The following is a 15,000-nucleotide window of genomic DNA, read 5'->3' on the forward strand; positions in this document are numbered from 1 at the left end:
GTGCTGCTGTTAGAGAAAGCCTCTCTAACTGAGGTGATGGTGACCTCATTGTGCTGGGGCGTAGCAGGGACAGCCAGCACCCTGAAATATGGCATTAGACCCAACACTTCTTCCACCACCCACTTGGAACCCCATCCAAATCCCAGGTGCCATTCTCTAGCAGACAAGTTCTCATTTTGAGGTGGTGTTAAAATGTCTCAGCATGAGAAGAGGTGCTCTTACGCACCCCTGCCCCTCCTCTCTGTCCTCCTTGAGCCCGAGCCTGACAAGGATTGCAGTGTGTCACCTCTGCCCACAGCAGATAAATATCTGACAGTATTTTGGCAGAATCACGAGGGTGTCCACAGAGTAATTTGTTTTCTTCTTCTTCACCAGGCCTTAATATTTTCTTATAAACATCTATATCAAGGCCCTGTTAACAGGAATGGCTTATGGCCAAGGATGTGGATAAAAGGCAAGGATGGGTTTGTGAGCTGACTATGGGCTATGCCAAGGAATTACTCTTCCCTTTGTGTAAATGGGCTTTGATGCAAACAGAGAGCAAAATTCTGGTGATTGATGGATAGGCTTCCAACATTTGATCAGAACTTTGTGGTGTTCCACAGGTTTCCATTGCAGTGTGATAAAATGTCTATTTAGAGTCATAGAATGCTTTAGGTTGAAAAATACTTCTAAGATCACTGCTTCCAACCATAAATCATCCTGTCAAACTATACTGGACATGTTGGAGCAGGTCCAGAGGAGACCATAAGGATGCTTATGGGGGGGGGAATTGAACACGTCTACTACGAGGAGGGGATGAGAGAATTGGGATTGTTCAGCCTGAAGAAGAGAAGGTTTTAGGGAAACCTTAGAGCCCTTCCAGTGCCCAGCAGGTCTCCAAGAGAGCTGGAGAGGGGCTTTGGGCAAGGGCATGGAGTGACTGGACAAGTGGGAATGGCTTCCCACTGCCAGAGGGCAGGGTTAGATGGGATATCGGGGAGAAATTGTTCCCTGTGAGGATGGTGAGGCCCTGGCAGAGGTTGGCCAGAGAAGCTGTGACTGCCTTTGGATCCCTGGAAGTGTCCAAGGCCAGGTTAGACAGGGCTTGGAGCAACCTGGGATAGTGGAAGGTGTCCCTGCTCATGGCAGGGGGCTGGGAATGAGATAGTTTTTAAGGTCCCTTCCAACCCAAACTATTCCCTGATCCTCTGATATTTAGTGAACGATGAGTATATTAGGAAGATGACAATGACCAGTGTGGCATGTTCCTCATCTCTCCCCCAAAACTACCTCACCAGAATTTATACATCAATTATTCCCTCTCATTCACCCAACTTTATGCATTTTCTCTTTTTCTGTGTGTTCTGTATCATCTAAGCAGTTAAAGATTTGATAAGAGAAAGTTGTCAGAAATCAGTTCTTCTTCCCCTAATTGCACCAGTGTGATAAAACACACAGGGAAATCTGCAAGAATTTATGCACACATGCAAACAAATAGCTGCTGTCAATTCACATGGAAGATGAGATAAGGCCATTATCTTGTGTCAAACCTACCAGTGTGTGACAAGACCGTGGGGAAGGATATGGGCCGGAGATATGGGAGCAGGAGGAACAGTGGTGGAAGTCATGATGAGAAAATTCAGAAGGAAAAAAAAGCCCCAAATCTAGATTGCAAAAATTATCTGAAGATTTCTGGTCTAAGGGAAACCGGTGTGTTCAGAGATTGTTCTGTGTCCAGTTATCTGGTTTTAGTGTAGAGTATCATGAAGAAATGAGTGCATGGGGACAGGCTGTGCTGTACCAACATGTGTCTGCCCAACGTGAGGCCCTGGTTCAGGAGCAGGTGCTTGGAAAGGGCTTGACCCAGGTGGGGACAAGAAGTAAGTGTTGTGCCTTCTGTGATGGGCAACTCTTCATCAGTGAGCTGAGAAGTCCTGTGCAAGCTGCGAGGGAGAGGAGGAGAGGAGCTTGGAAAGGGATTTTTAATAGTATTTTATATTTATTTTATATGTATATTATATATATATTATAGTGGATAATTAATATATAACATATTTTATATATATATATATAAACATGTATTGAATAGTAACTAGTTCCTCTTGGCAGCACAATACAAGATTGGTGTAGTCACTGTTTGAACACACAATTGAAAACTATTTCCTATAGAGATACTTGAGAATATAGTGACTGGTATTTTTCTCATGCTGTTGAATATTTTGGACCAAAGCTTATCCCATCAAGATGCAGGTGTGGCAAGACAGCAAAAACAGGAAAGAAATCCATCTAGAAATCACATTTGAGTACCCAGAAATGCCATTAGGCTCAACAGGCATCTTCAACATTGCGAACAGCCTGCAGAGAACAAGATGTGGTGAATAAATAAGGCAGACTGAAGACAAAGGCTTAAAAAACAAGGGTTTATGCAGTGTTAACTAGAAGGTACCAGATAGGATAAAAAGCCCACAGGGTGTAAAATAATAAATTCAAAATGAGAACTTTTTAGCAATGTCTAATGAAAGTGATCTGGTGCTCTCAAAGAAAGCAGCACTCACCAGAGTATTGGTGGCACATTGTAGATGAACCTCTGCCATGGACACGTGGAGACATTCATGCAGAAGTTGACACCTTTCTCTCTTGCACATGTGAAAGTAGTCTAACTTCACATTCATGCAAGCTGGGGTTAAGTTTGGGAGCAGATATTACTCTTTTAAAGTTACAGAATGATTTAGGTTGGAAAAGAGAATCGAGTCTGGCCATTCCCCTAGCGCTGCCTAGGCCACCACTAAACCATATCCCCAGGTTCCAGATCCACATGGCACCTTTTAAATCCCTCCAGGGATGGTGACTCAAACACATAACAAAGTGAATGAAATAATCTCAGAAGTTCAGCCTTAAGCGGAAAGGCAGTTTGGAAGTTCCCATTCTTAGGTTGTTCATTCAGTGATGTCTGATCTTGAAATGTGTTCCTGCAGCAAGGGTCACTGAGCCCTTCTAGTGGAAGATGTGCTGTTCCTTGATCACTGTTTTTAAGAGCTTGTAGAAGAGTCCAGCATGTGCTGAAGGTGTGAAAGTTCTGCCACAGTGGAAATCTCAGCATCAATTTCTCCCTCTTTTTACAGCATGTTTTCTCAAAGGGCTGTAGACAGTTTATAGTCCAGAGGAACAAACATCTCTAATTTTGATACTGGCAAAAAAAAGATGTTTTGTGTTACCTTTAAAAGCCAGATAGCATTTTGAATAGTTTGTTGTGTTTATAGTATGAGCAGAGCCTCAACTATGTGTTCCAAGGGCAGTAACTGTTTGTGAGCACCTCTTAGTTTCCTTCCTGCCTGCTCTCTGGTTGAGATGTGGACAATTAGAGACTCAGAATTACCATCTTGTAGTCACAAACAAAACAAAAAAACTACAGTTGTGAAAATTTAAAAGCACTTCATGCTGAGAAAGAATGGCAGGAATTAAGTGAAGGCTGTGATACTCACCTGTGTGTGAGGCCCTGAGACATCACAAGAGGAAACAGCCTCAAGTTGTGCCAGGGAGGATTAGGTTGGATGTAAGGAAAAAAATCCTCACCCAAAGGGCTGTCAAGCTCTGGCAGAGGCTGCCCAGGGCACTGGTGGAATCCCCATCCCTGAAGGGATTTAATAGCCTTGTGGCTATGGCCCCTGGGGTCATGGGTTAGTGGTGGTTTTGACGGTGCTGGGGGAATGGTTGGACTCAAGCACTCTCGAGGGCTTTCCAGACCTAAATGATTCCATGATTTTCTGACCTTTTAGCTTTCCAAAAAATTGCATGTGTGCCAGTCTTACAGAAGGATCCACAGAGGACAGTGAAGGTTTGAGGGTTTGAGTTTGTATTTTTCCTCCCCTGGTTTAAATTGCCTCAGCACTATTCATTGTAGAAGCAACATTTGCTCTGTTGGCATCAGCAGTGTACGAAAGAAGAGGGGAACTATCTCAAAAATAAAAAGAGCTGAGATATTTTGTGCTCTCTTCCCACTCAAATGTATCCTTCAAATCGAATTCCCTCAGTCAAGGGAAATAATTTCAGTTACCCTGGTCACAGTAGAAAGCAGCCCTCTTTTTGAATGTCTTTTTTCATTAATGTAGATATGTTTCTAAGATGAGAAACGATGTTTCTTCTAATTACGGTTACATGTAGTTAATTTCCTTTTTTTAAAAGCTCAGTGTGAAAGGCAGTTTCCTTTAAAAAGGGAGGGGGGAAGAAAAAAGTGATACAGCTGATGTTCCTGTTGCCTTAGCAACAGATTTATTTATTAGGGTCTGAAATGACATGAGTTAATATACCACATACCTGCTGATCGGCAAACTCTCCTATTTCAGCTCCAGTTGACAATTAAGTCCTGGACAGCTACAGCCAGGGGTTAATGTTACTCATTAGGAGAACTAGGTCATTACTGGGAAATCAAGGCACTTAAGGCAGCATGGATAAAATACAAAATTCAACATCTCAAGGAGTGAGGGGTTTTATGTTAATTAACCTTATTTTCCTTTCATTAAAAAAAAAAAAAAATCTTTCATATATGCATATGACAGTGGATCAATTAATTGGGAAAGGAAAAAGAAAAAAAGAAGTAAGCTGTAGTTTACTTTCCTCTCCTAGTTGTCTTCATTTCCTTTGGAAGGGTTTCATTATTTTATGGAAAATTCTTATGTCTATATGATGAGTAAAAAGGGTATTAAAATTAAGAAGGGAATCATCATGGAAATCAGCTTTACCACAAGGGAATGAGCAAATAAAAGCCTTGGAAATGAAAATAAATAAGCTTTGCTAATACCTCACCTAAGGAGCAGAATATAAGCCCATCAGAGCTTGGAGATATTTAGAGGTACTTCTTTGCTTCTTTATTAAGCAGTTACACAGTTATTTGACCTTCAGAAACTGAAACTTTAGAGAACTAATTCAAGTTGTTGGCACATATTCTATTTACAGGAAGCTGATCAGTGGCGTACCCAACAGTAACTCCTGTAGTTAGTAATTGGCTTCTGATTTCCAGGAAAATTAAATATATTCTCTAAAAGTTTTATTAAGATATCTGAGTGGGAGTTTTAACTTGATAAGTCATAAGTGATTTAATAAAGCTCTCCTGAAAGCCTTTATTTACTAACTTTTAGCAGGCTTCATTCTGATACTGGAGAACTTAATAGCCTGGAAAAGAATTGTATTAAAATTAAACTTTTTTTTTTTTTTATTAACTGCTTCCCCAAATACACTTGGTTCTTTCACTTCTACTAAGCACTCTACTTTTTTTTCTGTATTTAAGCTCTGTGGCCCAATTCTGCTTCTTATTGTATTTAGACCAATTTGATGTAAAACCTTTTTCCTTTCATGTGAAGTCAGGGTTGAAACAATGACTTACCTGGGCTGCACCTAGTGAACCATGGAATCAAGTGGGAAGAGCACTGTTCCCCATAACAAAAGCAAGATTAAAGCCCCATGAGTATTTTTTCATCTGCATGGGGTGGTTTTACACTCTGATGCACCTATTTTCTTAAATTATAATAGAAATGCTGAATAATATCAAGATTCTGCCTGAAATATCACACTGAGAAACTTTCCTTCAAGGCCAGGGTGGATTGGATTTGGAGCAACATGGTCTTGTGGAAGGTGTCCCTGCCCATGGCAGGGGAGTTGGGATGAGATGAGCTTTAAAGTCCCTTCCCACCCAAACCATTCCATGATTCTGCAGTGCTGAGATTCCCTCTGTGCTATCCAGATGCTCACAAAGCAGCCACTTCAGTGCCATCCTCCAGAGCCTGTTGCAATAAATGCTTTAGCCACGGTTGAAAAACAGATTTTGAGTTACTGTAAGACTACAACTGCATCACCTGGACAGTTGAAGAATATTTAGGCTTGGAACAGATGCATCACAGATTGCCCTAACAGCTCCAGTAAGCTTGGCTCTCCCTTTTCCCAGAACGGGAAATTCATTTTATGGGGGAATTTTTTTTTTCCCTCCTGTATAATTGTGAAACCCAAGTCTTTGAGCAGAAGCACATGTGAACAGGTGGGATTGAGGAATCCTCTCAAGGCTTTTCCACCTATGCCTCTCAAAGCAATCCCTTTCTACTCCATTCACCTAATTTGGTTTTGGCCTTTCAAACCTCATCCTTTTGTCTTTGCCAGGCTCAGTTCCCTGGGCATCTCCTCACACATAGTCTTGTGCACCAAATTTGCATCTCACTCTTCTCTAGTTCCTCAGCCTTTCTCTGTCTCCATCACTTCACTGCTTGTCTCTTCAAGGAGCTTCCTGCAACATATCCAAGATACAGTTTGCAGTTTTACTAGGTAATGTTGTGTTTGTGCTTTTTTTTTCATCTTGTTCTTCATGTCTTCTGGAAAATTCAGACAGGATTTTCCTAGAAGATTATAGTTCAAGATAAATCTCAGTTTTGGGAAACTTCATAGGCAAGGACAGAAGAGGTTTTGTAATACAAACCCCACAGCAAACTTAGCAGATGGTACCATTATCCCCCTTTGTAAGTCACAGCAGCCTGGGCCAAAGTATGGGAATAACCTTCAAGAGACAAAAATCAAATATTTCATAAGCAAGTGATCTAATATTCCTCCTTATTTTCACCAGTAATAGGAGGGTTATGTTTCTTCCATCAAAGCTGCTTTTAATTAGTTTCCTCTTCTTACCACACTGCAACTGTTCAAGACTGTTCTCTTTGCCTTCCTCTCCTCCCTGCTTTCCCTTCTTCCATTTTTTTGTGTTTTTCCCCCCTCCCTGTGCCCTCTATTTGCTGTTTTTTCTCAGCTGTGTTTGTGCAAACCTGACTCAATGCACTGAGTTGATTCCTCATTCTGAAAGCAGGAAGATTTGGAGTTACTTTAATCTTGTTGAATAATGAATTTGAAGTCATGCTGCCAAGAAAGTTCCTGGTTGGAAGCTTCTTCCTTGGAGATCCCAAAAGGATGAGTTATCTCGGGTACCTGAGCTAATTCTTCTCAGGGTATTACTCAATGAAGAGCATCATGTACTTCTTGACCCAAACAGGGCATCTGGTGGAGTTTTAAGCAGTTGTAGCTTGGTTATGTGACTCTATCATGGAAATCAAAGAGGGGCCACAGGGTCTTGTACGGTGGAATCACCATTCCCAGGAAAATCTGTAGTAATGTAGTTTTTATGCAGTCATTTATATATAAACTTATATTTATGTATATTTTCTGTTCTTTCAAGGAACTACATTAATAAACTGTTACCCACTTATTACCATATTCGTAAGCATCGTATGATTGCCATGACATGACTTTTTATTGTATTTTATAGTTGAATTGCAGTAGGATACATTGCCTATGGTTATCAGGGCTGTTAGGGTCACTCAGATATTTTATGACCTCCTAACAACAGGAAAACCTTTTATTATGTCACCTTTGGAACACTAAAGGAAGTTTGTTGTTTTTTGGTTTTTTTTAATAAACTCTTTAAGGTGGTCCATAGCAAATACAGGGTTTTGTTGCAAATTGAAATAAAGTGGTTTTGGTTTTGTTTTTAATCTGAATCCTCTACTTGGGAACAGCCAGACTGGCCAAGCTGGAGTAAAAGAAATGAAAGGCACTGGATGAAAATGTGTTGATTTTTACACCAAGGTGACTGAGACCAAATGGTGGTCTTTGTCTTCGAAGCTTAATCTCCCTTTAGGAAATAAGCAGGAGGCTCCATGACTGATGCTGATCCTGAAGTTTCTTTGGTTAGAGGATGTGCAATATTTTATTTTGAGTTTTTTCTTCATGAGTTGTGAGGGGAGAAGAAGAATCTAAACAATAAACTCCCAAGGTTCTTTCTTGTTTCTTTTTTTATGAATCTCTTGTAGATAGCAGGAGATAGGAGAAAATGCTTTTCTAGCGTAAAGCAAAATGCCACCCATTTTTCTCAGGCCAGCAATTTGAACAAATCAGAGGGTAAAATACACTCTCCTCACTGTAAATACGTCATGGGCTCTAATAGAAAATAAAACACTGTATTTGCCAGTACTGTTTGGCTGCTTTTTGCCTCTCCAGTGCCATTTTTTAATTCCTTGGCTTGCAGAGGTGTTCCGAAAGCACAGGCAAGGATCAGGACCCTTTTTTGCGTGTAGGACCTACAAATTGCCAGCTAAAAAATAAAATTTATTCTGTAGGGTCCTTTCTCATGCAGAAACATTTTCTTCTACTTGACTCCATTTTCTGTGAACCGAGGGGGTATTAAATATTGTGGTAACTTTTGATGCTGATGATGCCAGACAATGTTTAGAGGCACAATTACAGCAAAGACATTTTGTAGAGCAGATCAGATGAAGAAGAAAACTCACTGGACTTAACTATATATTTACAGTCTACCTCAACCTCTTCTTGGAAATGTAAAAAGATTGAAAAACACTGTGATAAATTGAATAAATGGAAAGCAATTAATTTTTCCTTCATGTTTGCATTTTCATAGATATTTCTTTTTCCCTGTTTCTTTTCTAATTGTGCTTTTGTGGCAGTAACATTTCTTTTTTTGCAGTTATCATGAGCATTGTTACCAGAATTTGGTATTAGAATTTTAATTTTTTTGTCCCCTTTTTTTCTTCTCAAAATCCTAACATAGAAAATGTTTATTAAAGTCATTTGATTTAGGAAAGTCTTCTGTCCTCTGTGAAAATAATTACTGCAATATATTACATTTCATGTATTGAATAGGCTTGTAACATGAGTCTTCTTCTTTAAGAAGAATATTATTCTCCCAGAGTATTTACTGACTGTGATTCTCACCATATTTCTGTAAATGAAAGCTCCTCTAAGACCATATCGTGCAGATGGGGAAACCTGGGCAGAGCTGTCTTGTGGGAAATCAGTGTCAGGAAAAGACCAGAATTCTGCAGTTCTCTGTTTTGAAGGCCAGGTTTATCTTTTGTGGCCAGATTTCTACTTTCTAACATTATTTTATGATAATAAACCTGTATTCAAATTTTTCTGTACTCAAGATTTAATGTGAAATACAAAGTGGAATGCAGTCCATAGTACAATGGAGGAAAAAAATCCTTGATATTGTTATTTAGATTTGGATGAAGTGGAGCCTTGGTTTTAGTTCTGTAGGGTATGTGTAACTCTTCTATTTTCTCTGTATTTATCCTTTTCCTCCCTGTGTTTGGATATGCCATACATTTTAGTTTTCACCAGGATTTTTTTTTTTTTCCTCTTCTTGTGTTTTTCTTACTCTTTGGATTGCTTTGTCCAGTACCTCTGCTTTGTTTGATGTCAGACTTGCTCCTCTTTACTTCACTTTACCAAAACCAAAAGACCAATGTCATCCATATCAAGGTCTGTGTCTTGGAAACTTCATTTCCTTTATTTTTACTTATTGATTCTGTGCTCATGGGCTTGCCCAGCCCCTCACACATTCCCTGTGCTCTGCTCCAGCTATGCCTTTTCCTGGCTGATGTCCCCTGTCCCCTCCTTTTCTCCCAGGATGTCTCTTGGCTCGCCAGTCCTGGATCTCCACGATTGCTGCCCAGCTTCATCAATAATGAATGATTCTTCAGTGGCCTCTTTTAACAGCTATTTTCTAGCAATCATTGCAGGCAGGCAAGAATCCATCTTTCACCTCTTGCTATAAGTCCTAAATTTTTTCAAAAAATATTAAAGTGCTGCTTCAACTTCTGAGGATTTTGTGCCATTTCCCACCTTTTCCCATCTGATATGAGGATGATTGTGGGGAATGGGGATGCAGGAGGAGCTGCAGCCGGTGTGAACTCCTTGGATTTAAGGCACTGTACAAAGTGAAATATTACTATGTGCCCACACAATTTGGGATTCTCTCCTGCTGAAAACCTTCCATGCTAAATGTCCTAAGATTAAGATTGTTTTTAGCTGGGCTTAATTGTAATAGTTTCAGAATGTGTAGCACCTTAATGGTGGGACTTAATGGTTTTCAAAGTCCTGTCCAGCCCAGATGATTCTGTCATTCACAGGGCTGTGGCTTTCACAAGCATTACATAGCATTTGTGGAGTGTTTTCTCAAATATTAAGACTTTTTCCCCTGGTCTTGCACTTTTTTAAAACTGATAAATGCATTAACCCCAGCTTTTAATATATTTTTTAATAGACTGCACTCATTTTTCCCCTTTGAACAAGTTCTTCTGCTTTTTCACAACTCTTCCACTTTCTAATTGCATTGCTAGATGTGCCTTCCTCCAAATCCTAAATAAATGTGATTATCACCATGTAGGATAAGTTTACATATACTTAAAAAATTAAACTAAAGTCAGAGAAGACCATATGGGTCTCTTACTGAATTTCACCCAAATTTAAGAGATGAATATTCATTGAAAAATGTAAAGGGCCAAATTCTCTATTTTTTTTTTTTTAATTTATTTTTAATAGTGTGTTTCCCATCACTGGTGAGATGTGGGTGAGAATAAGTCAAGTTTAGGTGGTCTCCATGTACTTTGCTTCCAGTCCCAGAAATGGGTAAGGCTTGAGGGCTCAGGCTGAATTCCCAAAATCCCTGCAGAGCAGACGGGTGTTCTGGAGAATGTTGCCATTGATTGTATAGAGGAGCATCATCATAGTGCTATGAGGTTGCTTTTTAAAATCACTTTAGGCTGAAAAGTGGGATGTCAAGTCATCAATTAATTCTGACAGCATCCTTCTGTGGTGAAAAAATAATATTGTCACCCCCATTTTATGAGCAGAAAATCTAAGGCAGAGATAATAATGGAGGCTCAGTAGTGGTGCTGCTGCTCCCACCACACTCCCATTCCCTGTTCAAGGACACTTCTCAAAGTTTTAGATGAGATTTATATGAGATTGCAAAGGGAAGTCACTAAATCAGGATGAACCCTGGGCTGCATCCCCCCACCCAGATCACAAAACCTCAGCCAGTTCCTAAACCAGACTTCAGACATCTCTCTTAAATCGTGGGTTAGAGTCAATAATAAAAAATCCTGGATAAAAATGAGAGCTGAGTAGTACTTGAATATGGAGATTGAATGTCTCCAAGGCAGGGCTCTCAAATCTGAGTGTAGGTGTGGTGTCTGTGCCTGTTTTGTGGAATTACAGCTGTAGTTTGGTCATTCTGATGTTTTCATGTTCTTAGGATGAAATTTAGAGCATCTTCATACCATGCCCGTTTCTTATTTTTACTTTACCAGATGCATATCAAATCAAATGAAAATACAAAAGCGTTTCAAATACCTCAGCTAAACAACAAAGCCAGACCCTGGAGTCACATTAGCTTGATTTTTTCCCCAAACATAATATCTTAAAAGAAAAGTTTGCATTTTAATATCAGGCTTTTATACTGTTTTGCAGTTCTTCTTCAGGAAATGGAGTATATATAATTAATACAGTTTAATAAAGCTCAAAAATGCAACAGATGCAGCCAAAAGTGCACATCATTTTGAGCAGATCTTTACAGAACAGACATTCCATATTGTGTTCATCTTTTTCCACGATCACTGCTATGGCAATCTGGTGTGTTTAGCAGTTGTTGCTGAGTAAGGCAGACTGGATTGTATATGATTTTCTCCATGTCAGCCAAGAAACAGAGCTCTCTCCTTTTTGATGCAGCAAAGAGGTGGTCTTGTACTATTTGTTAGTTTCAACCAGGAGCAGCTAATACCTTCAGTATCCTGCAAGAATAATAATAATAATACACTGCAGTCTGTAGTTGCATGGGCCAGGAGGTTTCTGGAGATTTTAACTGAAAATAAAATGCTTGTGGTGTGGAGAAGTCGCAGGAACTGATAAAATCACTTAAGATGAGCTCCCAAATAGAAAAGCTACAAGATTTACAAAATGTGTCATTAAAATCTGGGAGTGTCACCTAAAAGGGAAACATTTTATACTGGAGGATGGAAGGAGGTTCACCTACAGCAGAAAACCCGCAAGGGAGGCTCCAGTGCAGAGGAAACGTTTCCCCTTTCAGCATTCTTTCTGGGTGCCAAATTTTCCTTCTGTTCTTCCCCACCTATTAAACAAAGCTGCAACTTCCAATTCCTATCAGTTTTCCTAAATATGTGCAGCTTATGTGGCTTTGCCGAGCTGTAAGGCTCCGTGTTCTCCTGCCAGCTCCTTGACAATGTGGCTCCAACAGCATCCTCCACTTTTGGCTGCCTCTGGGACCCCTGGTCTCTTCTGGAAAGCGAGAGGGAAAGCATATCCTTTGCTGGAAGGACTTTTTGTGACTGTGAAGCTGATAGCGGGGCTGTGAAGAGCTTGGAAAGATCCCTGTCAGCGTCGTGGCTGTCGAGTCTGCCGGCTCCGCGCGCGGGGACGCGCCGGTCCGCTGGGATGAGCTGAGCTGAGCCAGGGTGGGCTCGTGGCATCACTCACAAAGAACCCACAAAAGCATGTCCAGGGGAAACTGAGGCTCAGGGCAAATTCTGTCATGAATTTCACCAACTCCCAGCATTGTAGAAGTTTTCCTTGCAAGCGTTCGTAATGGGGATGTTCTCTTCCAGCCAAATCCGAATCCATGCGATCCCGTCTTGGCTCTTCGAGCTGGGCATTTGGAGGGAACTCAATACTGGCAAAAAATTCTGCACAGAAGTTACCTACCAGAAACAGGTGGCTCTTTTAAGCGTGAGGATGCAGCAAACTAATGGTCAGAGATCTGGGATCTTTGCAATTGTGAGAAATCCACCCTCCAAACCAGTGCTTGTATCCACTTGGGTTACTGGAATTGCTGTGGAAACTCCTGGTTCACAGATGTGAAACAAATTACAAGGCTTATGCAGTTGCATTCCTCCTTATTATTGGGAACAAAACAAATTGGGGGGGATGGAGGACTTCTTAAAGTGATTATTGTCTGGCTTTATTTTAAGAAAATGTGACTAATTCTGAAAACTCCACAATTCCTGGAGGTTTCTCAGCCTAGGGAAGTCACATTAATTATAAGATTAATTTATTTTAATTCCCTAAACCAAAAATATTGACTGAATGAGAAATTAACACGTGTAGAGCTGCAGATGTCATTTGGCTTCAGATTTCCTGAATGATATAATTATTAATCTTTCATATGGTAGTGTGAGAGACCTACAGATTTCATTCTGCAAAATTACTCTGTGAAGAAAGACACCAGGACAGCTGAGATATAGATTTTTCCCTTAATACAGGAAGGAAAACGGTGGAATTTGCTAAATAATAAATAAAACCAAAATATTTTAAAGGCATATGGTGCACATCTGTTGAAATACAATAATTTAAAGCAGAGTAATTAAATGCAAGATATAATATTCACCTTAGAGTGAGGAAATTATCTCATTCTATTTTTAATATAACTTAAGGAATTTGGGAATTTTAAATGATTTGTGATACCTTTTGAACCTTTAATTTTCTGCTAGTAAAGAAAATAGATTTGAAAATTGGGGGTTTAATTTATTTTTATATAACCTAATTTGCGTTTCATATCATTGAGTGTCATACCCATATAAACATTTAATATTGTCTTCAACTGAAATTACAAATAAGTACAAGTTTGTTATATTTTAATTTCCAGCTAACTCCTTAAAAATCTAAAGGTAGAAAATTTGTGGTAAGTGGGTAATGGTAATGTAATGTTTGGGCCTTGTGGTAGTTTATTCCTTTCTTTACCTAAAGCACTGAATAGATTGGAATCTTTTCATGAGTATAGCATGGATTCCTAAATTCCAGTTTGAGAAATCCTGTAGGTTTAGGAGAAGTTTTTGTTTAACATGTTTCTTCTGGGAAAAAAAAATGTAATGGAAGTCATACATGTATTTTTTTGGACAGGGGAAAAAAACCCAAAACCTATTTTTTTCCTACCCATTTTTTAACTTGATTTTGCCTTCAGGTAGGTACTCAGTCCTTCTCACTTTCGTAGCTGGTAATTTGAAGAGTAAATGAATTGTTTGAGGACAGGGAAGAGAGAGAAAAGAATCTGATGAAACTGAGTTTTGACCCCAAGTGCTGCATTGAGGAAAATTTTCAGCACGCAGGAGAAGCAGAGGGAAATTATTTGAATAAATTTAGTCCCCAAATGTACAATTATAGAGGAATAGTGTTCTGATAAATAAAAAAACCTCCTATAATTTCACAACTAAATGTAAAGAATGCTGAGATAATTTCTGTTTGTTTTAAGGGAACATGACAAAGATCCTGAAACTTTCTTTAAAGTCCTGATGAAGCTGAAAGAGCAGGATCTGCCTTTCCATGTGTCTGTCCTTGGAGAGACTTTCAGTGAAATTCCAGGTACCTTTCCTTTTTTTTTCACTTTAAAATTACCATATAGTAGATACTTCTAGAAGTAGTTCTCATTTATGTATTTTTTTTATCTTAAAGAATGTGTTTAAAATTTTCCTAGTTGTGAAACTAAATAATAGTGATACATTGTAAAATTAAAATTATTTTTAAAAAAGTAAGCGTGTTCTATTTTACTTGGAAGTGCAAGACTTTATTTATGACTTGTGGTTCAGTAACACTTCTGTATTTATTTAAATAGAGATAGGTGTGGGTGATTGGATGGTTCAGATAGGAAGAAAAATCTTTCAGGTCAAGGTCACTCATCTGAAATCCAGACTGAGATTTTAGCAGGTGAAAACACTTAGTTCCCTCTCAAATGTGAGGTTAAGGACTGCTGTGCAGAGCTTCTGGTTTGTATCTGGCCTGAAAGTGGTCATTAATCTTTAATATTTTTATACCACTCTTTTGGATAGTCCTTCTGTTTCTTGGCTTCTGCAGAACCACTACTCAGTGAACAGTTTCACCTGGCTGGAAAATAAATAGATGTTATTCAGGCACACAACTTTGTGCCTGAGATACTATGGCAATAAAGAGAATAATCAAATCCTGTACTGGGTGCACTTGTAATAAATTAAACCTTTTAAAAATGTACATTAATGACAAGCGAGCGTCAAAATATCTGATGTTTTAGCTCGTATGTATTTTCCAAAGGGTAGACTTGCATCCCTCAGCCTCATCAGTCTGTAAAAATAGACTGGGGATTAGTTTATTTGTCAGTTCTGTCATATCTGTTGCCTGCTGGACTGGTGATATTTCAATTGGTTTAGT

The 15,000-nt window shown here is 39.3% G+C and overlaps 1 protein-coding gene across 10 annotated transcripts in view; it reads left to right on the forward strand.

Annotated features, from left to right (window-relative positions):
• Positions 1-15,000, forward strand: part of QTMAN (queuosine-tRNA mannosyltransferase) — a 181,983-nt gene that overhangs the window by 138,748 nt on the left and 28,235 nt on the right. For all 10 annotated transcript variants that reach the window (XM_014249646.2, XM_088059051.1, XM_014249645.2 and 7 more), the window contains one exon: positions 14,072-14,181. In XM_014249646.2, coding sequence (XP_014105121.2) covers positions 14,072-14,181 — 110 coding nt within the window. The remainder of the gene's footprint in view (positions 1-14,071; positions 14,182-15,000) is intronic.

This window comes from Pseudopodoces humilis, chromosome 8, assembly GCF_049639895.1.
Source record: "Pseudopodoces humilis isolate 2021_Gansu_Grassland_sample_001 chromosome 8, ASM4963989v1, whole genome shotgun sequence".
Taxonomy (NCBI): Eukaryota; Metazoa; Chordata; class Aves; order Passeriformes; family Paridae; genus Pseudopodoces; species Pseudopodoces humilis.